Source organism: Taudactylus pleione, unplaced genomic scaffold (genome assembly GCF_031769625.1).
Source record: "Taudactylus pleione unplaced genomic scaffold, aTauple2 ptg000306l, whole genome shotgun sequence".
Classification (NCBI taxonomy): Eukaryota; Metazoa; Chordata; class Amphibia; order Anura; family Myobatrachidae; genus Taudactylus; species Taudactylus pleione.
Window position 1 is genome coordinate 3,395,616 of NW_028284707.1, and position 25,610 is coordinate 3,421,225.

A 25,610-nucleotide genomic window follows, 5' to 3' on the forward strand; every position below is an offset into this window, starting at 1 on the left:
TCAACCGCAGGCTCCGGCTCGCAATTTCGATGGTCGCGATGGTCACGACCATCGCGGCCATCAAAATGCACGCTCGTATAGCCTGTGGGTGGTGACCCACAGCTATACGAGCGTCCAGGAGGACGCTCCATGAAAAAGGAGCCCGGCCCTCATGCAGAGCGTGCGCTCTGCTCAGAGCGTACGGCTCTGAATGAGGGCCTTTGTTCTTGCAAAATAACCCATTTCATCCATATAGAATTCCTTCCCTTCCTTTCCTTCCCTTCCTTTCCCCTTTTCCTTAATTTTTTGTTTCCAAAAATTACACTCATGACTCTACTCATTGCTTAGTACTGTATACTGTAAGATACTCGTTCCCAACTCCCAGACCCATATCCTTCAGATACACACAGGAGACCTGTCCCTCAACTGTGAGAAAAGTTTGGCACTTACTAATACATGAAACTAAAATCTGCTCTTTTAAAAAAAAAAAAAATGTGCTGCTACATAATTTCCTTTTCAAATATTCAGCCAAGGGAATCCATATTACTTTTCAATTTTCTTTGAATATAGCTAAAGTCTAAGAAATTTCTATGCTGAATCCTTTTATAGTCAATTGTGTTTTTCCCCTAAACTATTCACTGTTGAAGATCTGCATAAAAATGTAAATGAAAAAAAAAAAAATGAAACTCAGTTGGAATGTGTCAGCTTCTTGTGGATTAGAAAAGCCTTGGGAGAATATTGTCGGGTGGAAATTCAGATATCAATGCTGCTTGGTCGGTTTGATTTATTTTATTTTTTTAATAAAATCTTTTCTCAAACCTAGTAGAAAGCAGTGATGGATTAACAGGGCGGACGGGGTTGTCACCCAGAGGCCCCGACACACAGGGGCCTCCCTTCCGTAGCTACGTTACCAGCATGGGAAGCATTGTGGCAAGAATTATCTGGGGTTTCTATGTGGCATAATGTGAACTGGGGGCACTACAGTGTGTTTAACTGATTAGTGGTGCTGGCATTATTTACACATTATACATTTTAATAACATATCCAGAATATCATATTGACAATTTAATTGGTAAAAGCACACACAAGTTAGTTGCCCTGGGCCCCCCACAAACTTTAATCCAGCCCTAAATATAACCGAGGTTTGCATAGAACAGAGGGCATATAAACCTCTAGATGGGATGGATGGGGTTAATAAAGTGAAAGGAGGGGTAATTTAGGATTGGCAGTTGTTAAAGTCACAGGGATAGGTTGTTTGTTGTTAAGGGGGAGTGGTTACTGGGAGTATGGGTAATATATGAAGGATATTCTGCCTCTTTGATTCTGATCTCCCGCCCTCCCTTCCCTATTGTGTCAGCTTTATTTTAATGGCAGGGAGAGACTGGCAATCTGTAAAGCGTCCATATTGCTGCAGTAGGAGCGGTGCGCACCCCTTCATTGCACTGGTTAGGCTGATTTCACCCTACTGGGGTCAGCGGCGTCTCTCATCTGGGTGGTCCAAAATGGTGCACTGGTATGGGTGTTGGATACCGTCTCACTTACTATAAAGGGAGAGTGGCCCTTGCAAGTATTTTATATTGGCATGGGTGTCTTACTTGCTATAAAGGGAGAGTGGCCCTTGCAAGTATTTTATATCACACTTACCATTAATTGGGATATTAGCCCTGGTAAGTGGTGGACATCTTTTGCCTAAGTCAAGTTGGCGCCGGTGGTTTGCCGTTCTTTCCTCTGCCACCATACTCTTTATTGTAAATAAATAAAGCTGACCTATTATATTTGAACGGCATTAACTTGGTCTGTGTCTTTATTTTTGAGAAAATATGGTTTTAAAGAACTTATGGTTACATCTGACGATAGAGGGTTTATAGGAAGCACCTACTCCTGTAGGCGTGAGGGTTATGCTGGATTGAATCTTAGTCTCCCAACTCAGAGGCTATATACTGTCCCAGTTTGTTTGATTACATTTGGTTGCTTGTTACCTTGATCCTCCACCATGTTCTATTTTGTACCTGTGCTGTCTGCTCCTGATCTTGAAATGAATTGTGATTTTGAACCTGAGCTGTCTACCCTGATTTCAGTCCTTTTCCATCACTTCGCTATCTACGGGAATCATTGGGTTCCCTCTAACGAAGACTATCAGTGTCACCCTGGAGAACATTGGGATTACCATTAGTTCCTGTGTCCCGTGTTTAGAGAACACCAATGGCTTTTGCACTGTGGGTCCACTTCTACGATGTTCTCGAAGATAATTTCCCACTGCAAATTAAGTTTTGTAAATTTGTATACCTAATTATAGAGCAAGCACATGGAATATGCTCCTTCGTCCCCATCTACCCCATCTGTGTCAACCCAGTTTGTCTTCCCCCACCTTTTTAGAATGTAAGCTCTCACGAGCAGGGCCCTCTACCCTCTTGTGCTTCTCCTTACTATAGTGTCATTTACTTCTTACTCACCACTAGGGCACCTAACACTTGGTTGCTTATGCTCTGTTGCTTATCTGGGTGTTATTGTCGCTAATGTAGCAATATATATTATCCATGTCCTGTATTGTATTGTTCTGTAAGTCACTTGTATACAATTTGTTTTTGTACTTTGTAAGGCGCTGCGGAACACTTGTGGCACCATATAAATAAATTATAATAATAATAATAATAGCGTGTGAGAATTGCGGCATCTAAGTGAATGGTGCAAACGTCTTTCCAGTATATAGAACTGGTAGAGTGGGTGGATCAGGGCAATTCCCAAAAGCATACTAAAAATGTGAACTAGTTTTTATTTCCTTTCAAACTGACGTAGCCCAGTTGGCTTTTGCGCTAGGCACTAGGTATTTACCTAGAGGTGGCAGAAACTGGAAGAAAAAACATTTCCAGGGAATGAGAGAAAAAAATCTGATGGTATTACATTGTGGTTAAGCCGAAAATAATACAAAACATTTTGCATGAGCTAGGTTAGTGGATTGGATAAGGCTTAGTGCTCCATCAATTATATAAACCTGGCTCTGTATACTACTGTACCCCAGAACGTGACTTGTGGTACTGATTTGGTCAGCACTACATTGATACCACATTGGATGAGAGATGTATCAAACCTTTGAGAGAGATAAAATGGAGAACTTGCCCAAAGCAACCAATCAGCTTCTGTCATGTATCTAGCACAGTTTCTGAAATGACAGTTAGCAGCCGATTGGTCGCTATGGGCAAGTTCTCCACTTTATCTCTTTACAAGATTTGATAAATCTCCCTCTTGGTTCCCCAAGATTAAACCTCCAATGGAGCTACCTAAGTAACAGGCTGCCATCACACAACTTACGTACATATCTGTGAATTATTATATTGATTTAAATCCGGCTTACTTTGTGCTCTTCTTTGTTCTATGTCAAAAACTTAGCAAAATAGACTTTTTTTGCACATGAAACGCTCGTTGTTGCAGATAAGAAACCCACGTTGTAATTGTAGGAGACTTAATTATATTTACAATATTGACCGAAGCAGATGGCAGAAGAAAAAACAGCAAAATAGTCAATAAAGCCTGTGACACATTTAAAACCCATCAGTGTTTTTCCATAGGAAACTTTTCAGCAGAGTTTTATTTATCACGTGGAATTGGAAGATTGAATGCACATAACTAACCATTTCCATTGGCTATAGATGTTAAAGGAATGATGTATGAACGATACTTTTTTTTATATATACTTAACTCTGTGTTTGTTATATAGAGGAGGAAGAGGATGAGGAAATGGTGGAACTTAAAACCGACCACGATTCTGAATTCGATAATCAAGAGGAAAAGCAAGATTCAAAAGAAGGTAAACAAAGTTACATTGATTGCTTGCATAGCTTAATTGGTAATTAGAAACATCAAAATGACTATGCAATAACTAAATCGTCCATTAAGGGGTAAATTTACTAAAGTGAGAGGTTTTAGAAGTGAGTTTTAGAAGAGATGTTGCCCATAGCAACCAATCAGATTCTACTTTACATTTAACTAGCACCTTCTAGAAGATAATTGCTAGAATCTGATTGGTTGCTATGGGCAACATCTCTTCTAAAACTCACTTCTAAAAACTCTCACTTTAGTAAATTTACCCCTAAGTCTTATTCAGGGATCAGAAGAGACTTCAGCAAGGTATGTTGTACGTACGGTGCATACACACGGGACTATCGTCAACGATAACGATATTGTTGAACAATCTCCCGGGTGTGCTGGATGATCGATATCGATCATCCAGCACACCACCAACTCGCCAACGATCGCGGGTCCCTATAGTAACCTGGTCGATGTCGACCAGGGTGGCCTGCATGCACGGTCGATGGACGATATCGTTATTGTCCATACGTGCCCGCGCATCACAGGTCGTTGGAGGCACCGAGAAATGCACAATATGAATGATAGCTATATGATCGTTATCGTTCATATCGTGCATTTTAATCGTACCGTGTGTACGCACCTTAAGAGAGATGACATTCGTGACTATTATTATACTGTCGGAGAAATTTTTATTGCGAACTGGGCCGCAGATGTAGATTGCACGCCAGCTTGTTTTGCTGCCACTCCCAGTTACCTCCCCCAAGCACTCCCTGACTGTAAATCACACTGCGAGTAAAAAGTCGATGTGAGCGACTGCGGTAATGTACATTGATGCAAGTGCAGTGCAAACGTCCGGTTTACCGAAAGTCGCTCAATTGCGTAAATGTCGGCACTGCATTCAACTCTGAATCAGGCCATAAATACAGAGGGCTGGTGCTCAGTAAATAGATAGGCCATAGCAATCAGATATTTGCTTTTATTATTTTAACTGGAATAGAAAAATGTCAGATAGATATAGAGCCTGTAGCAGCGGTTACAGTAGCTAACTTTAGCAGAACTACAAGTTCCAGTGTGCTCTGTCTGCCTCTGGATACTGGTGCATCTTGGGACTTGTAGTTTCCACAGGCCAGTCACTGGAGAGTTTGTCTTACCTATATGTGGTTTCTCTGCAACAGAGAAACTCTGAAGAAATTGTTCCTACCTGGGTAGATGGTGACTTCAGTAGGTATTCACTATTCACATAACAAAAGTTTTGTTGCATGGCAAAATGTCAACTACCCAACTACCCTGATCAAACTGTTTTGTTTTATCAAACTGTATTTGCTAATTTGGCACCATTTGTATCAGTAATGTTTCTTTAGAATGAAGATTACTGTCCACAAGATTTTCCTTCTAATCTTGGCAGTTGTGGATAATCTCCAGCCACTACCTCTCAACTCTCTTCAGCCTCATCACCCCTTGTGTTTCTCCACCCCCCCGTGTCTCTCCAGCCTCATTCCCTTCTGTCTCTCCAGCTCCCATCTGTCCCTCCAGCCCTAGACCTCTTCTGTCTCTCCATGCCCAAAACAGTGTCTTTCCAGCCCCCTCAGTGTCTCTCCAGCCCCAGTGTATTTTCAGCCCCCAGTGTCCCTCCAGTCCCCATCCAATCTCTAAGTGTCCCTCCAGCCCTCACATCTCTCTCCAGCACCCACCCCCAGTGTATCTCCAGTGACGTCACATGTGCTGCGCCACAATAAACACAAATAACTTTATTGCACAGGCCACTGTCGATGTAATAAAGCTATGGTGACTCCCTGAAAGAATCCCATACATGGCTGCCTGTGCCCTGCTATCACTGGAGCATCACAGGCAGCGTTTACAGCTAGGTTTATCTGTGGGCCCATCTGGGGCCCCTAAAACTGTGGGCCTGGGACAGCTGTTCCTCTAGTCCGGCATGGCCACAGTTTATCAAAGTATAAAGATATAGCAAGACTGACCAGACATCTCCACCTAATATCACATAAGCGCCCTTAAATCAATCTTATCTAGTTTATGTTGTGATAAAAGTTGAATATTTCAAAATGTATTCATTCTCCCCTGTAACTTTCTTTGACACAAGAGCAACTAAACAATTGTGCCTTGATAATCCCTTATTCACATCATGATAATTTACATACACGCCATGTGTATTCATATTTAGGGGTCTATTTATGAAGCAATAATAATAAATCCTATTTATGGCTTTTAATGACAGAAAAAGGGGTTATCACCGCTTCCTTCTATTTAACAATAGTGATATCACAGAGATGACATTACCTATACATGGCATTGGGGGACCTGTCAAGCCGGAGAGCCTTCGCTAGACCTCCCCCCGTCAAATGCCTATTTAGCTCCTTTACTTTCAGAATTCATTTGAGACTGGAAAAACAAAGTAAAATTTCAGATTAATTAGGGGAATGGTCTTACAGTGATGGCAGAAAGGAATTGTAGTCAACATTTCCCATAAAGTAGGCGCAAGAAAATAAATATAGTGAGCGCATTTGTACAAAAATATATTCTTTATAAGATAGCAGCAGTAAAAGAGCTCGCAGAAGAATCAGCAGGTGAAGGAATAAATAAATACAAAAGCATAATCAAAATCGCAACAGAATATTGTCAAATATATTGCAGTAACCATAGCAGAAATAGATACAGTATATTATTTTCAGGCCCGGCAATAGATAACTTGGAGCCCCGGTAGGTGTAGGAAGCCGCTAATCTGCCTTTTTCGCCAGCCCTAACCGACTCCTAGGGCTGCAGACGATGCGTATGCACGGCTCCAGGCAGCTAGTGCACATGCGCTACTCCCGACGCCTTACAGATTGACACCGAGACCCGGCATGAAGAGGTGAGTGACCCTCTCGTTTTCAGAGGCGGCAGCCCCCCTCATCTAAGAGGGTTGGAGCCACCGATGATAAGAACCTGTTTGTCTGCCCCTCGCCTTTAGAATGTAAGCTCTTACGAGCAGGGCCCTCTACCCTCTTGTGCTTCTTCCTACTTTACTTGAATCTACTTCTTACTCCCATCTAGGACACCTATCACTTGGTTGCTTATGCTCAGCTGCTTATGTGGGTGTTATGGTCGCTAATGTAGCAATATATATTATCCATGTCCTTGTCTTGCATTGTATTGTTTTGTATTGTACTGTAAGTCACTGGTTACCTGTTTATTTAAGCTTTGTAAGGCGCTGCGGAACACTTGTGGCGCCTTATAAATAAATGCTAATAATAATAAGTGGTAATGGGATAGGAATTGGGGGGGGACACACTGGCTGAGGGCTAGAGCATTATATTGAGTTGGACACAGATAACAGTGAGCCGGGGAGTTGCAGGGTTATGGCATGAGGAGGTCAGTGATTGGTGCTGATGTAACAGGCCTAGGTGTGATGGAGGACAATGAAAATAAAATCACAATGCAGCTGACAACCGTAGCCTAATTCAGCATGCTTGTAGCCTGTGACCTAGAATGTGCAAGCTAATTACGAACATTTATAGATTGGCAACCTTTGGTGTGGGCTCTGCCTCTATGGAATACTCACTAACAAACTATTAGTGTTATATAATATATGATTGCGACGACTGATTTACTATATATGAATACAAACAAAGGACAGGTGCAGTGGCAATGTCAGATATAGGGGAGCAATGGTTTTCGTCTGCTCATGCATCTGAGTCTAACAGCGCATCAGTCCCAGTTTGGAGATGTTGCATCTTATGGGAGTGTCTCAGGTGTGCTGCAGACATCTCGCTGAAGGTGATTGCTTACAGAGACAAACAGCCGTTCACATTGGATGCCATACTGAGACCATGGGTGTAACTACCATAGATGCAAGGGCTACAGCTGCTATGGGGTCCAGAGCTTAGGGGGGTCCATCTTACTTGTGAAAGTGGTATATACATTTTTCACCATTGGGCGGTTCATAGGAGCCTCTACAAACTTTTGCTATGGGGCCTTCAAATACCTATTTACGTCCGACTCAGACGGAGAATGTGCACCTACAGTACCACAGGGCTGGCGCACGTTGTGCTGGTGTGACCAATGGTGCATCTATAGTTGCTGCAAGTGGAGGTCTCAGTCCTTGCACATTTGGACGCACGGTAGCAAACCAGAAAAGGGCTTTGTAGCGGCATTAGCATAAAGTCACAGACATGACTTTAGCAAAAGATGAAAGGACAGTCGGGACTCCGTCCAACTCAGAATCTAACCATACTTACCTGTCTCTAGACACAATGCATGGATCCCATTTATCTATGTTATATTCAGGCTTGCCTACCCTCCCGATTTGGCCGAGAGCCTCCCGATTTTCGGGTGCCGCTCCCGACCCCCCAGAAAGACAGGCAAGCCTCCTACAAGCTAGCGACCCTCCCGACCTCCCCCCAGATTACACCCGAAACACCCGTAGCGGGGGGGGGGGCGGTGAAGCGATTCGCTCTGAATCGCGTCATCATGGCCCCGCCCCCTGCTTCACAATGATGAAAATAACGGCATTGCGAAGAGGGGGCGGGGCCACGATGACGCGATCATGTGCCCCGCCCCCAATGTGGCATCACTTACCGGTCACGCCCCCCGCTGGAAGGAGGGAACTGATTGTCGGCAAGTATGTGTTATATAAAAGTATTATTGTATGGTAAAATATGCCTGATTCACATATACTGTATCACTGTTTTTTTTTTATTATTTGCCATTTTTTAAACATTTAATTGAAACAAAGGTTGTTTTTTATTTGTACAAATATCTCATAGTGTGCAATGCTATAAAGGGACCCTTGTCTTCTAAAAGGATGTATCTATAAGTGGTAGCGCCTTCTCCTATTCACATAAGGGCATTAGCTACATTTTATGACTATTTAGTAGGAGTACTGTGTTTTTTGAGGTTGAAAGAAAGTATTTTTTTTGCTGGTGCTGTGTATTCAAACATTCAGAAATCATAAAGCTTGTGTCTGGCGATGGAAGGTTACATAACGTCTCTATGGCTCTTTTTATGTCTGTGTTACAGCTCCTCCGAGAGAACTGACCGAGGAAGAAAAACAGCAAGCCGTCCACTCCGAGGAGTTTTTGATCTTTTTTGACCGCACCATCCGTGTCATTGAGAGAGCTCTGGCTGAAGACTCAAACATATTTTTTGACTACAGTGGAAGAGACCTGGAAGATAAAGAAGGGTTAGTCTCATGCCGTTACATCAGTTATTTCCACATTCATTATTGATGAAGAGAGATTTACTATAAAATCATATAACGACTCAATACATTCAACTTGATACATGTAAAGAACAAACATGGGTTGTACTAAGGCTGTTGTGGCCAATTTCATCAATTGTGAGATTATGGGGTTTATGTTTCAAAGAGGGAGATGTACTAAGCTCTGGAAAGTGATAAATTGGAGAGTGACAAACTACCAGCCACTCAGCTCCTAACTGTCATGTCACAGGCTGTGTTTGAAAAATGACAGTTAGGAGCTGATTGGCTGGTAGCTTATTACTTTCCAGAGCTTAGTACATCTGCCCCCAAACAGTGATAAGAGTGAAGGAGTGGACCAGTGGAGAAGTTGCCCATAGCAACCAATCAGCTTTGAGGTAGCATTTATCAAGTACATCCTATAAAATGGTAGGTAGAAGCTGTTTGGTTGCTATGGGCAACTGCCCCACTGGTCCACTTCTCCACTCTTTCCACTACTTGATACATCAACCCCTACAATAAAACTGATAGAGCTAATCCATCATCACTCGTTGCGTATGATAAAACTCATTGATAAATAGGCCACTTAGATTGGGAAATACCTTGGTATTGTGCCGAGGTTCCAGCATGAATATAGACTTTTCAAAACCGAGAATATCCACTTGATATATAAGAGCAAAATGATGTAATCTATTTATCGTACACATTTCAGGGGTTCTTCTATCTATGTAGAAAACATGATAGACGCTTTACATAGAGCATTATCCGTTTTAGTTTCCCCCATTGAATATCTATATTGTTACTACAGTATCAACATCCATGAATCCGCAGAGATACAACCAATGAACTATAAATTGAACTATGTAGATGGGAGGTAATCGAGTACAACAAAATAGACAGGTGGTAATCGGAGAGAATACCCTACAAAATTAAGGAGGTGTACCGTGATATTGCTTAGCTTGCCTTAAGAGGTGTATTTGCAGGGAATGTTGGAAGGTTTGGAGACTAGAAGAAAGTGTTCTTGTATAAGGAGAGAGTTCCACAGACTTGGTGGAGCCCAATAAGAATCCTATAACCGGGGAGCCTAAATGAGTTTGGATGAGAGATGCAGATTTTGGGCAGAGCTAAATGGATGAGGGAGGACATATTTTTTTTGTGTGTTACATGGAAAGAAGTGTCTATTGCTGTAGTGTTGTTAATGACTTTGGGGCATATGTACTAATTATCGGGTCCTAGAACCAATATGTATAATTTCTTATCGACACTATTCGTGGAAAAAAGAAATGAAGTACTGCTGGTATGTATCATAGGGATTCAGCAGTGCCGCAATTATTATGTCTCCATCTCGCTAGGAATATCTTAATTTTTTATGAAAATATCCCCGCTATGTACCAAGGGGAAGTCGCAGGCACAGTGGTTGCGGTAACCGCTGTCCCTGCGAGTTCCCCTTGGTACATATATCCCCGGCAAATTGTAGAAGTTTTTCACAGAAGTGAAAGACTTCTCCGGGGGAAGCTGACACTGGTGCATGTGCACAGTGTCAGCATCCGGAGCCAGACAGGGACTGCGGGGGAGAGATCGAAAGATCTCTCTCTCCTGCCCCTGCATCTTCCATAGGCTTATACTAGTTTACACTATCTGAAGATGGTGTAAAACTACCCGGGCTAAACTCCGAAAAGCTTTGATTTTTGGAGTTTAGTACATAGGGAAAGCACCAAGAAGGGAGGGTTAGCGGGAAAAGGTGGGAGGGTAAGTATACTTACCCGACCCCTGTTGAGATACCGATCATCAGGGTGCCACTGTCAGCATTTTGACAGAAGTCATCCCGACTGCTGGTATTTCATACCCAACCCGTCTTTTACAGTAGTCCTACTCTAGTTCATAAAATCAACCTTATCTAGAAAGAGCTCATGTACCTTTATACTGTATCTACAATATTTATAATTTATAAAGTATCTTTACAATATTTATCATTTATAAAGTATATTTGTGCGACTTACTGGGCAGACACACACACAATCTTGTGGCCAGTGCTAAGGAAACATTCCTTCACTTTCCGCTCATCTTCAGTGCCGTTTCTAATAAGCAATTATTATGTTATAGCACTATCATAAACAAAGCCACTGTGACATAATTTGTAAGCTAATTAGTAATTATATATGGTCCAGACACTACCGGGAGCTCTATTCTCTCCTTCAGTGGCAAAGAAACCACCACTCGGCCTGAAGTAATTACTCAACAACAAAAGCTTCAATAAAATCCTCTCTCTGGGGGGTTATTTAATAACTAAGCGCAAATGTACAATAACCCTAAACAACTCTGCCCTATCAGACATTTGTTTTCATTAAAATTGTAAAAATGTGCTGCCCGTAGTTTAAGTGCCTGTTTTTCTGAAAATATTTTATGCTACATGCTTAGAATGCCAATGGCAGCCTCCGCTGGGGTACATAATGTTACTCATGTGGTGAGAGGACCGATGCTAACTGATTACAGGCTACAGACTAGGACCGTGGATGGGCCACAAAAGGGCGCACACAGTTCCTTTACAGTGGCAATGCCATAGACAGTAATTAAGGCACGCCACGGATGTTCACTAGTATGAGGCATATAATTAGGCTCAAATGAGCAAATAAAAATTAAATAGTATTAAATAGCAGGAGCAATGTTGTCCTGCTTATTTTGTGGTTTGTGAATGACCATTAGTGTATAACTTGGACTAAGCTGACCAAAAATTAACTGCTGATCGGTTGCTATGGTTACATTTATTATCTGCAGACTATTCTGTGCTTTTTTTAATATGTCAGTTGCATATGTAAGAGCCAACTGTGTTAAAAAAAAATAATTCTGTGCCCGCATTACCCGCCTTCCATATGTATGGACATGGATAGTGGCAGCACAAATATTGGGCACTATAAAGTGCCTACAGAGATGACTGCCATGGTTGCATGTGAATATTATCATTGTACAAAGCAGGGTCATTCCTCAGAAACGGGATCTGGTCACATGGTTGACAGCTACCATGTCGACACCATCACAATGTTAACATCTAAAATGTTGCCATGTGAAATGTTGACATTCTCAAAATGCCGACCGTTATGGCGGGATATGGAGGTTAGGATTAGGCACTAGAGGAAGGGTTAGGGAGGTTAGGGTTCTTCACTGCTGGGAGGGTTAGGGAGGTTAGGGTTATGCACTAAGGGGAGGGATAGGAAGGTTAGGGTTAGGCACTAGGGGGAGGGTTAGGGAGGTTAGGGTACGGCACTGCAGGGAGGGATAGGGAGGTTAGGGTTAGGCACTATGGGGAGGGATAAGGAGGTTAGGGTTAGGCACTAGGTGAAGGGTTAGGGAGGTTAGGGTTCTTTACCACTGGGAGGGATAGGGAGGTTAGGGTTAGGCAGTAGGGGAAGGGTTAGGGAGGTTAGGGTTCTTCACTGCCGGTAGGGATAGGGAGGTTAGGGGTAGGCACTAGGGGAAGGGTTAGGGAGGTTAGGGTTCTTCACCACTGGGAGGGATAGGGAGGTTAGGGTTAGGCACTAGGGGAAGGGTTAGGGAGGTTAGGGTTCTTCACTGCCGGGAGGATAGGGAAGTTAGTGTTAGGCACTAGGGGAAGGGTTAGGGAGGTTAGGGTTCTTCACCACTGGGAGGGATAGGGAGGTTAGGGTTAGGCACTAGGGGAAGGGTTAGGGAGGTTAGGGTTCTTCACTGCCGGGAGGGATAGGGAAGTTAGGGTTAGGCACTACGGGGAGGATTAGGGAGGTTAGGGTTCGGCACTGCAGGGAGGGATAGGGAGGTTAGGATTAGGCACAATGGGGAGGGATAGGGAGGTTAGGGTTAGGCACTAGGGGAAGGGTTAGGGAGGTTAGGTTTCTTCACCGCTGGGAGGGATAGGGAGGTTAGGGTTAGGCACTAGGGGGAGGGTTAGGGAGGTTAGGGTTCTTCACCACTGGGAGGGATAGGGAGGTTAGGGTTAGGCACTAGGGGGAGGGTTAGGGAGGTTAGGGTTCTTCACCGCTGGGAGGGACAGGGAGGTTACGGTTAGGCATTATGCGCAGGGTTAGGGATAAGGAAGAAAACTCACCGGTACGGTAGATTCTAGCTATTATATTCTAAAAGGTGCTAGATAAATGATAAGTAGAATCTGATTGGTTGCTATGGGCAACATCGCCACTTCTGAAAACCTGCATTATAGTAAATATACCCCAGTGACTCACAAAATTTGGAATGCCTTCACATTACTGCTATTTGCAACCCTTAAAGTCTAGTTTAATAATGTGTGATAAATGCATTTTTTGACAACATTCCTGATATTTATGAGATAGAGTAGTCCTAAATTTTTGACACCATAAAGTCATAAAATTCTGAGAAAACAGAAGATCTGGGCATAGGTGAGCAGATTAGTCACATAGGCTAATTTGTCCCAAATTTCCAATTAGGAATGTAGTGATCTGCCCATCAGTGGCGTATCTATAAATGGGTGCAGGGTGTGATGTCCTCACGGGCTCCTGAGTCAAGGGGGGTCCACTCCAGACCCACTGCATTTACTCTGCAAACAGTTTTCATATCACTAATGTTGTCAGGTAGGCAACAGGGATGCTAACTTTTGCTTCCATAATGTGCCCCACCTTTCACCTTTCTTTAGTGGTCATAGCCTATGACCTTCGTTTAGTAAATGTTGGAGGCCTTCTACATGTGATGTCATCGCAGAGTGTCTCTTAAGATAGAAAGCTTCCTGTTAGCAGCTAAACAAGGAGTGATTAAGCTTCCATGGCACCCAAGTGTGGAATAGAAGGATATTGGCGTTACAGCCCACGCCAACAGAACACTTGGCCCACAGCGCCGGTGTATCGCTGTCGCCTTTGTGGCTATGACACCACTTTTGCTGAAATCCTTCTGGACCCATACTTATAACAGAGCTTAACTCTTGCTTCATTTCCTAACTGATTCAATGATTAACTGAAGCCAAATGTGTTTTTCTAATTACCGAGTTCAGCTCAGGATAATTCATTAGGGAAGAGAGTGAGAGAAACGGGAGCAGCGCTCTCAGTTCCCTTGGTGCTAGCTGTGTTGTAACCAATAAATTTGTTCAAATTCTGCTCCAAACACTAACAGTAGACTTGTACTCTGAGACACGGGATGTCATTGGAGACACTACCTTCCTCATTAGTATTGTTTAACTCCAAATATGATATAAAAACACCAGGGACCACTAAAGGGAAAAGCTGTGCATACCCAAGGGAAGACCTGGCTATATAGTTTAATTGGGTAATTAATTATGCTTGGGTTTGGTTATCTGAAGAGACAGATATTAGCTATTTGCTAAACAATAGGCAAAGCCTGGAAGATCGTGTACCCACGGCAATTCGCCGTACACTAGCTTTACTGAGCCTGGCTCAAACTAGAAGTTAATAATTGAACATACAATGGTTCACATGTTTACCAGTCAATGCGGCCTATTCATCAACACTAAAATAAATTTTTTAAGGACATTTTCCTTAATTAACGTTATGTTAGTATTCATGAAAAGACTTAACACAGGAGATATCACTGGTTTAGTCCCCCTGCGTTAATTTTCACACTCCCCATATATTAGTATGGGGATGTGAAAATTATGATATTCATCAAATTACGAAAATTATGTATTTTTGGAATTTCATGGTGTTACTATTCGCCACTATGAGGTGGCGAATAGCAGGTAACACTTACCTGTGTCAGCATGGACAGGTCCCCCAGCGTCTTCCTCCGTCACTCTGGTCCGTCCTCTGGCTCCTGTGGCTGGTCTGACATGTGTTCTCCCAGCATAACACAATAAAGTTTAGAAAAAAAAAAACAACTTTTTTTTCTTCTCTAAACTGTACTGTGTTCTGCCGGGAGAACACGTCAGAGCAGCCACAGGAGCCAGAGGCGCTGCAGCGGGCAGGAAACTGCGGGGATGGGGGGAGGTGAGCGGAAGGGGGCACAAAATTACCACATCTGTAGGCAGTGCTGCGCATGCGCTGGTTTTACAGATGTAACAGCGCATGCGCAGCACGGATTACAGCTGCGGTAAGGTAGTGTAGAGAGGGAAAACTATCTATCGCAAAAATGACAGCTTTTCGGAATAGACACTTATGGAGAGGAGGAATGATGAATTCCTCTGGTGATTAGGTAGAACTCCATGCGAGTCCTAAACCTAATTACCTCCAGAGAAAGTTTATGGCATGATGAATAGGCCCCTGAAACTCCTGTCCAGATCACACTGGTATCAATATCTCACAATAATGGAGCTGGAGATATCTATTTTACCAGTCTCCTCATAAAAGCAATGCAACAGCAGGGATAATACATACATGTACAGTAAGGAGAATACATTCCACTAATAGCTCTAGCACACACTATTATGGGACATCAGTGATTGAAAGCAATTTCCAGAGTACTGTCTTACCAGTGATCAATATATTTATATACACATTTGCTGAACACCACGCATCCTGAAAATATAGCAGTACCGGTTTGTCGCTATCAGGACCTGCCACTCGCATTGCCAACACAGCCAAGCCACCCCAGTGACCCCTGGCATGGGCAGGGTAGATGGGTAGGATGTAACATGGGCACCAGTAGGATAATAATCACCTGCCAGCAATGCCTCCAGCAGGGTGAGATGACCCTTGGTATTGGGGTGGGTATGTAGGGTGCTGGCTCTCATTAGTATTGGAGTGTAATAGGGTGTAATAGTATAACATGGGAACCAGCAGGGTTATAATCACAGCTGTCAGCAATGCCTCCTGCAGGGTGTCGTGACCCTTGGCATTGGGGTGGGTATGTAGGGTGCTGGCTCTCATTAGATTTGGGGTGTAATGGGGTGCAAGAGTATAACATGGGAACCAGCAGGGTTATAACCACAGCTGCCAGCAATGCCTCCTACAGGGTGAGGTGAGACAGGAGGGTGCAGGCAGCTAAACTCATTAGTATTGGAGTGTAATGTAACAGCTGGATAATACAGGGATCCCCTCCTCCGCCCAGGACCCAGAAGGTGCCTGTGCAATCCAAATTGATATAAGGGCATGATATTGTTGCAATACTACTGGTACCCCCTCCTCCTCTCCAGAATGGGTAACAGTACTTTTGCAGCAATAACAATAACAGGCCCCCCCCCCCAGGTTATCTTGCTGCCCGCAGCTCCCAACACAGGGCACACTGTACTACTTACACTTTTGGGTGCTTGAGGGGAGAAGCCTCTGATGCTGACGCTGCACGCTCTGCTGCTGTGACTGTGAGAGGCCACGCACAACCCAGCGGTGCATGTCTGGATGGCTGCCCTATACATGATGTAAGGCGGCCATGCCACGCCCCCTGCTAATCCGGACTCACGCATGCGCGATCTGGACTTTTTACGGGGCAGTGGAGAATCTGGGGGATATAACTATAAATTTTGCTCTCACCTGCCAAAAAAGTTTCTGATTAGTCGATCAGTGTAGGCCTCCTCCATCATCCCTGAATATGGCCAATCTGTCATTATCGGCAGATTGACCGGCATGTTCAGCCAATGATTGATGTCGGAAATGACCGGCAGGAGCGCGCATTGCTGGTCGTTTCCGATATTATAGTACATGATTAATGATCGATTGCACGATTAAGATGTCGTAATCGTGTAATCGCTCATTAATATCTGCTAGTGGATAGGCGGCTTCAGGTGAGAGCCGGACTGACAGCATAATTTTTTTGCTACAACACAGGCTCTTACCTAAAGCAACTAGTCAGCATTTATGATGCAGACCCCTTTTTTGCAATAACAGTCAGGTGCATAAATATTGGGACATTGACAGAATTTTCATATTTTGGCCTCTATTCACCACCACAATGGCTTTGAAATGAAACAAGCAAGATGTGCTTTAACTGCAGACTTTCAGATTTAATTTGAGGGTAATTACATCCAAATCAGGTGAACGGTGTAGGAATTACAACGCTTTCTATATGTGCCTGACGTCCCATATACGTCCCAATATTTATGCACCTGACTGTATATTGCCACCCAAGAGACTGACTATTTACATATCAGGACAAAACAAACAGCAAGTAACCTTATGCATAAGGGAGAAAAAGATCTTTTGAAACATCATTTTAACATTACTGTCTTGCTATTTATTTACATGTCCTTTGTACGATTTATACTGTATATAACTGTGTATGTTTATTTTACATGTGATAGATTAATGCATATTTTAAAGTGACAGTTTTTTATAACCTACACGTCTCAAATGATACATGTTATGTGCTTATTTTTAACTAGAATAAACAAATATATACTCTAAACACTCCACTTTTATTCCATTCACACTTATCAAGAGGTACTTTATTTTTATATCTGCGTCAGCATACCAACAATCTTTTATAGCAGGAGCGTATCTAGCCATTGGCCAGGATGGCACTCGCCAGGGGCGCCGACCGGCAGTGCCACCAGTAGCCAAGGGGTGCACAAGTCCCCCGGGCCCCACAAGTGTAGGGCAGACCGCAGTGAGAGCGGTCTGCCCTACACAGTTTACAAACACGCAGTCACCAGCGGCGGCTGTGTGTTTGTAATAGCAGCCAGCTAATGAGAGTCAGACAGACTCTCATTAGCTGCTGCGTCGTCCGCGGAGGGAGCACGGAGATCACTCATGAGCTCCGTGTTCCGGCTCCCCCCGCAGCATGTGATGGGAGAGACGTCATACGTCATACGCCTATGCGCGCTCCCACGGCGTCGTCCATTGCATCATCAAGTCGGCCCTACATGCAGCTCAATCTAAGGATGCGACTGACGACCACATGCAGCGGGATGCGGCAGGGGTCGACATATCGAGAGGTCGGGCACCAGATCGTCTAATATGTACCGGCCGCCCGATATGTTGGCCCGTCGGCAGGGGGGTGGTCGTCAGTCAGATTGCTGGGTACACATATTGTTTAATGTGTACCCAGCATTATTAAATTCTGCACTAAAACCACATCAACATGGGAACGCCTACCGTCTGGGTCCGGCCCCACTAACATCACTAGTGATGTCAGTGGGAGTGATTTTGGCTCTGATAGAGCCAAAATCACTCCAGGGCTTGCGGCAGGGTCTCGTCGCAAGCACGATGGTCGCGATGGTCTTGACCATCGCGACCATCATCATGGATGCTCGTATAAGCTGTGGGTGGTAACCCACAGCTATGCGAGCGACCAAAAGTCCGCTCCAAATTTAAATAGGACGGCCCTGATTCAGAGCGAGCGCTCTGGTCAGAGCGTCCGGCTCTGAATCAGGGCCTGTATCCACACTTCCAGCATGACCCATTGCACTGAGCATTTCCCATTAACTTTCCTAATGTTGTTACTTTAGCCATAATATTTCATTGATGAGATTTTTTTTTTTTTTTTAAATCTTAATACTCGTATATTCAGTTTAAGTTTTTGCCATAGTGGAAAGTTTTGCCTTTTCTTATGGGTAAAATGGGTTACATTGGATGGCTATCCTTTTTTAGAATCAAAATATTTATGTAGTCAGATGAATGCATTAAACTTTTGATGTGCTACTACCATTGTCAGCTTTTTGGGTCTAGTTATTAAATAGAGCCTGCAGGGCCGTAACTAGGTATTTGAAGGTCCCATAGCAAAAGTTTGTAAGGGCCCCTATGCACCACCCAGTGGTGAAAATATAACACATGTGACTTTGACAAGGAAGATGGGCCCCTCTCAGCTATGGGTAGTTAAGCGTATAGAGGAAAGTTCGAACTTCTCCATGGGCTTCTCCATATCCAAGGGCCCGTTGCTAGATGGGGCGTGGCCAAGCACATGGACATGGCCACACCCACTCTGAGAAAGAATGAAAAGTGATAAGGTGCCAGCCAATCAGCTCCCAACTGTCATCTCACAGGCTGTGTTTGAAAAATGACAGTTGGGAGCTGATTGGCTGGCACCTTATCACTTTTCACTCTGTCTCCTAACACTGCTTAGTAACTAGACCCCTTACTATGGTATGGTATTTTGAGTGCATGCAGAGGGGTTATTTCTTCTTCTCCCTGGATGGTTCGGGCCCCCCACACAAGCGTGGTTAAACAGTATCTGCCCCCAACCACTGTGTCATGTTACAACGTCAGTCGTATTGAAGTCCTCAGTGAGGAAAACTATTCTAACTGTGGTTTGATAGATGACATCAGTCTGGTGAGGAGGTGCTAGAAGTCAAAATATATTGTATGTACGGTATGCATATATTCAAATACCCTTACCCCAGACATGAACAGCTTCAGCATATTTTAAAAAATTAGAGAGTGTATCTAAGTTGGATAGGTCCGTGTCTTTGTCAAATAGACCTCTTGGAGTATATTTACTAAAGTTCGATTTTAATAGATTTTAATCAATTCCAAATCATTATAAAACCGATCAACATCAAAGTGTTACTTTTTGGGGCTATATCACACATTTACTAACACTTAAAAAAAAATAGTCTGTTAGATAATGTGTGATCTAGGTGTCTATTTACTAAGCTGTGGATGGAGATAAAGTACCAACCAACCAGCTCCGAACTGTCATTTTTCAAAAACAGCCTGTGACATGTCAGTTAGCAGCTGATTGGCTGGTACTTTATCTCCATTCACTTTATCTTCATCCAAGGCTTAGTAAATAAAACCTTTAGCCCCAGAAACACAAAATCAATGTTGATCGATTTAGATTGATTTGAAATCGATTAAAATCAACCAATAGCAAATATTCCCCTTTGAGTGTTCTGCAAAGCCATGTCTTTTAAAATTGGAACATGTCAGCCTCTTATATGTATAACATGTGGTCTGTTTCTCATATTTAAAGGGACATTCAAGCTGGGGCCAATCTGTCATTTAATCGTCAGTTCTATGATGAACATTGGTCAAAACATCGTGTGGTTACTTGTCTTGACTGGTCTCTGCAGGTAACACAAAGAAATGTATATTAATGTGATAGAAAGGTATATAGTATTGTCCAAATAGACAAATGTGATGGATATATCTTTATATAACAATATACTATTCAAATACAAATATCCAAATCGCTGTCAGGCATATTCAAATACACAGGTGTTAAAAAGCTTTCACTTGTTTATTTCTGAATTATTATTTTTTTTTTACCCCAAATGAGAAAAAGCAAATGGCATGGCGTCACGTCACGCAGCACTCTTATCATAATCACTGCAATCCGTCCATTATGGTGTAAACATACAAACAAATAGTGCCTATGAACAGACATTGGATATTTGCATGATAAAAGACATACAGACAGACACTCTCCAATTTAGTATATATATGCATAGACTTGGCCTGGAGACAGGAGGTAAAGTAAAACTTCTGCATCTCAATGTTTTGTGTTTTTTGCCTGTTCAAAAGTGGAAGAAAAGTATTGTGTACTACATTTTGTTTAAAGCCAAGTTGAAGTTTATAGCGGCCATTTTGTCGCTATACAGCACATATTATTGCTAAATTCCTGATTGCATATGTGCATCATGTCTTCCAGTGGAATTTTCCATAAAATCACATTACATTAAAACCTTATCCTATTCCTAGTTCTAAATCTAACCCCAAAATGTACGACTGTGTTATACTTTAGGGCCTGATTTAATAACGAGTGATATGCTTGTTATCACTCATTACTAATCTTAAATGGTGCTCCAACCAATCAGCTCCTAATGGTCAATTTTCAAATACAGCCTGCAAAATGACAATTAGGAGCTGATTGGTTGGAGCACCATTTAAGACTAGTAAAGAGTGATGACAAGCATATCACTTGCAGAGGCGTAACGAGGGCGAGCAGGGCATGTGCCCTGGCCACCATGGCAGGCCCGGCAGAGAGGGTGCCACTGGTCATGGCAGTGCTCCGCCTGCGATCTCTGATCCCCGACAGTCTCCAGATTTCTCTATGCCGCAGCAGGTGGTGCGCCTCTGTCTTGAGGTGACGCCTCCTGCAACGAGTCACTCCCGGCTCTCCTCACACAGTCACCGGTCTCCCCGCTGCTGTTCACACTCAGTTGCCGCTGACAGAGGCAATGCAGCTCTCTCCACTGTACTCTTGCCTCAGCACACTCCCCCAATGGTCAGTGTGGGCTCCTTTTTACACCAATCCGGGATGGCTCCCGCTCTTATCGCGTGGTAAGGGTCCCTCAGTCCTGCTACGACGGAGGTGTGTTCGGTTATGCCTCTGACCCCGTATCCTTGTCAGTCACAGAAGCCCAAAACAGTAAACAGACAACAGTGTATAATGACATTATGCTCAAACTCATATATACTATTGACGGAGTACCATAGTCAGCAGTCTAATATCTCCTGCAAAGTGATGGGGGTATATTTACATATATCTGTGTGTGTGTGTATATACACATGTGTGTGTGCGTAAGTATATATATATTATATATATATATATATATATATATATACAGTATATAAGATATACTGTGTGTGTATACATGTGTATATATAGTATATATATACTATATATATATATATATGCTGTAATATATATATATTGGTAGAGAGATGAGCACTCCATAAACCAAAATACTAAATAGGGTGCCAAGATACAAAAATATAAATGTAATGAAAAATGGCACTCACTTACAGCTTGAGAAAGGGCATACGGCTTCCCGAAATGTTGCTGAACATTGTAATGATGTTTTAAATAAACACTTTGGTGTTTTGAAGCTACATAGGAGTGCCAGTTTTAACTACATCTATATAGACAGGCCTGCCGAGAGCTGCGGCGGGCCCGGGTAATTTGGGGTGTGGCCTAATGGCGGGATGCGTGGCCACACCCCCTTCCTGGGGAAAAAAACAACAAATTTTGCAGCGCTGCGCGCTGGGGAGAGGGCGCTCTCTGAGCCCCCTCAGCCCGGCGCAAAGCCAGGGGGGGCGCGATCAGTGTGATTGCTTCCCCTCACAGGCATAGGAGACTGCTGTGGCTACTCCTTAGCAGCCACAAGCAGTCTCCCACTGCAGCTCAGCACATGCTGTGTGCTGGGCTGCTCTGAGGGAAGGGGGGGGTGGCGCCAGACCCGGACCCCCGCCAGGCCCTTCAGGAAACCCGGGTCCGGGTAATCTGTACCCGCACCCCCCCCCCCCCTCGGCGCCCCTGTAAATAGATAAATGGATAGATAGATACAGGGCCGGCAACAGAAATATTGGGGCCCGGCACACTCATGTTTTTGGGGTTCCCTATCCCCTCCCAGTAGATACATGCATGTCGGCCATTGGCTCATCCCCAACTGTGTTTCTTATCCTTATCCCCCCATATCTCTCCAGCCTCATCGTCGCCTGTGTTGCTCCAGCCTCAACCCTTGTCTCTCCAGCACTACCAGCTTCATTCCCCAGACCCTGGGTCTCTCATCTTCATTCCTCAGACCCTGTGTCTCTCATCTTCATTCCCCAGACCCTGTGTCTCTCAACTTCATTCCCCAGACCCTGTGTCTCTCATCTTCATTCCCCAGACCCTGTGTCTCTCATCTTCATTCCCCAGACCCTGGGTCTCTCATCTTCATTCCTCAGACCCTGTGTCTCTCATCTTCATTCCCCAGACCCTGGGTCTCTCAACTTCATTCCCCAGACCCTGGGTCTCTCATCTTCATTCCTCAGACCCTGTGTCTCTCATCTTCATTCCCCAGACCCTGGGTCTCTCAACTTCATTCCCCAGACCCTGGGTCTCTCATCTTCATTCCCCAGACCCTGTGTCTCTCATCTTCATTCTCTAGACCCTGGGCGTCTCATCTTCATTCCCCAGACCCTGGGTCTCTCAACTTCATTCTCTAGACCCTGTGCCTCTCATCTTCATTCCCCAGACCCTGGGTCTCTCAACTTCATTCCCCAGACCCTGGGTCTCTCATCTTCATTCCTCAGACCCTGTGTCTCTCATCTTCATTCCCCAGACCCTGGGTCTCTCAACTTCATTCCCCAAACCCTGGGTCTCTCATCTTCATTCCTCAGACCCTGCGTCTCTCATCTTCATTCCCCAGACCTTGGGTCTCTAAACTTCATTCCCCAGTCCCGGGTCTCTCATCTTCATTCCCCAGACCCTGTGTCTCTCATCTTCATTCTCTAGACCCTGGGCGTCTCATCTTCATTCCCCAGACCCTGGGTCTCTCAACTTCATTCTCTAGACCCTGTGCCTCTCATCTGCATTCCCCAGACCCTGGGTCTCTCATCTTCATTCCCCAGACTCTGGGTCTCTCATCTTCATTCCTCAGACCCTGGGTCTCTCATCTTCATTCCCCAGACCCTGCATCTCTCAACTTCATTCCCCAGACCCTGGGTCTCTCATCTTCATTCTCTAGCCCTTGTTCCTCTCATCTGCATTCCCTAGACCCTGGGTCTCTCAACTTCATTCCCCAGACCCTGGGTCTCTCATCTTCATTCCCCAGACCCTGCATCTCTCATCTTCATTCCCCAGACCCTGTGTCTCTCATCTTCATTCTCTAGACTTTGGGTCTCTCATCTTCATTCCTCAGACCCTGTGTCTCTCATCTTCATTCCCCAGACCCTGGGTCTCTCATCTTTATTCCCCAGTCGTCCACTTTATCGCCCAGTGTGTACGCACCATTACTCTGCTTGATTGATTCAAGCAGATTTACCAAGAGAGGATGGAGCAATCTATGAGATGGACTAACCGTATTGGCTGGAGATGAGAGCCAATCAGTAGGGTAAACCTGGCTAGCTCCGCCCTCTGCACAACAGCCCATACAGCTTTAAGGAGAAATACGTAATTTTAAGAATATCATTACATTAATCAGTAAGTTAATCAGCAGTAATTAATCACCAATTTCATAAAAGACATGTTCTCTTATGTGGATTAGTCAAAAAAAAAAAATTGTTGTTTTTACCACACAAATAATCTTTGTTCCTAAATCCAATGTAAGGGGAGATATATCAAATCTTGGAGAGTGATGAAATGGAGAAGTTGCCCATAACAACCAATCAACTTCTAACTGTCATTTTACAGACTGTGCTAGAAAAATGACAAGCAAGTTGATTGGTTTATATGAGCAACTTCTCCACTTAATCTATCACCAATATTAGACAAATCTCCCCCTTAATATGATGAAACAGGGCAAAAATAATTAGCTAAATCACTATTCACTGTGTCTTCCAGTATCCAGAACTGATGGTGGCATCTTATAATAATAATGAGGACGCCCCTCATGAACCTGACGGTGTCACCTTAGTTTGGAACATGAAGTTCAAGAAAACGACTCCGGAATATGTGTTTCATTGTCAGGTAGGGGCACCTACATTTCTAATTTCTTTTGTTTATGTAACAATTTGCCATGTTTGTAACACGCTTCAATAGAGTGCAGTAAAAACAAATATAGCACATGTCACCCAAGTGCTCCGCAGTGTCCTTATGGCATGAGATGGGTTTCTTAAGGTATGTATTAATAATATTAGTTCTGATATTGCTTAAAGCAAAAAAGAAAATTACAAATGAGTCCTCATAAAATAACTGTCTCTACGCCATACGGCACGACAGGGCCGTAACTAGGGTAGTGCGACCTGTGCCATGGCACAGGGCACCGCAGGGCAGGGGGGGCGCTTTTTGGGCCTGCCAATTTTCCTGTTTATTATCATTCTCACTTGTAGCTTCCTCTTCTTTTATCCCCAGCATCTCCTGGCCTCCCCTATCTCTTCCCTGGCCCTTCCCCATGAAGCCATGGCCCTTTTTAAAGTGCACTATCTTATGCCCCTATTTAAAAAAGGTAGGGGGAGGGCACCAAAAAGTCTAGTTACAGCTCTGTGGCACGAGGCACCTCAGCATGACTGAAACACTCCGAGAGGAGTAGCATGCGCTATTTTTCTTTTAATTTTGCATTACCATCGCAGGTGCAGCAAAAAGCCGCTCACAGTGTACTAGAGACACTGGGCTGCAACTTTAACTGCACAGGGATTTGGTTTTACACAGGTACTGTACAAAGTCGTAGAAGAAGCACTATGGAACATGGTTTTAGGAAAAGAAATGGCTGCTTGAATTCAGACTAAGGGGTCTCTTTACTAAGCAGTGTTAGGAGACAGAGTGAAAAGTGATAAGGTGTCAGCCAATCAGCTCCCAACTGTCATTTTTCAAACACAGCCTGTGAGATGACAGTTGGGAGCTGATTGGCTCCCAACTCCCACTCTGCCTCCTAACACTGCTTAGTAAATAGACCACTAAGTCGCACACAGATGCACAAGAGCCCCAGTGGTCAGCATTGGCGAGCAATGCAGTTTGGTTGCGTCCATGTGTCTTAGTTATGCGATTAAGATGATGCATATTTTGAGCGAAAAAAGACGCTCGGCATGGCCGTGTCGCTGTGGACCCGATGCACCAAGAGGGGCTATCCGGCGCACCTGGAGTCACAGTGTAAAAGGACACATCTGTATATTGTTTGCAAATCAAGCGTTCAGCCTTCATGGAGACCTTTTCCTTCATCTTTCTGCTTGGGACAATTCCCAGATGTGGTTGCTGGTGGTTATCATGGCAACTGGAGACCTGTGGATTACCACTGGATTTTCCGAGCCTCCCTCTGCCCACCCCCGCATGCTGCATCATTTTCATTCCATTTGTTTGTGGCCCCGCGTTCAGGATAAAATCTCATTTCTACACTGTGGGCTGATGGATCGTGTGAAGCCTACATGCTAACAGGCACTTTTCATAAAGG

The 25,610-nt window shown here is 44.0% G+C and overlaps 1 protein-coding gene across 6 annotated transcripts in view; it reads left to right on the forward strand.

Moving 5' to 3' along the window:
- DYNC1I1 (dynein cytoplasmic 1 intermediate chain 1) overlaps positions 1–25,610 on the forward strand; it is a 503,273-nt gene that overhangs the window by 266,218 nt on the left and 211,445 nt on the right. For all 6 annotated transcript variants that reach the window (XM_088442236.1, XM_088442240.1, XM_088442238.1 and 3 more), the window contains 4 exons: positions 3,695–3,784; positions 8,800–8,962; positions 19,772–19,871; positions 24,068–24,193. In XM_088442236.1, coding sequence (XP_088298362.1) covers positions 3,695–3,784; positions 8,800–8,962; positions 19,772–19,871; positions 24,068–24,193 — 479 coding nt within the window. The remainder of the gene's footprint in view (positions 1–3,694; positions 3,785–8,799; positions 8,963–19,771; positions 19,872–24,067; positions 24,194–25,610) is intronic.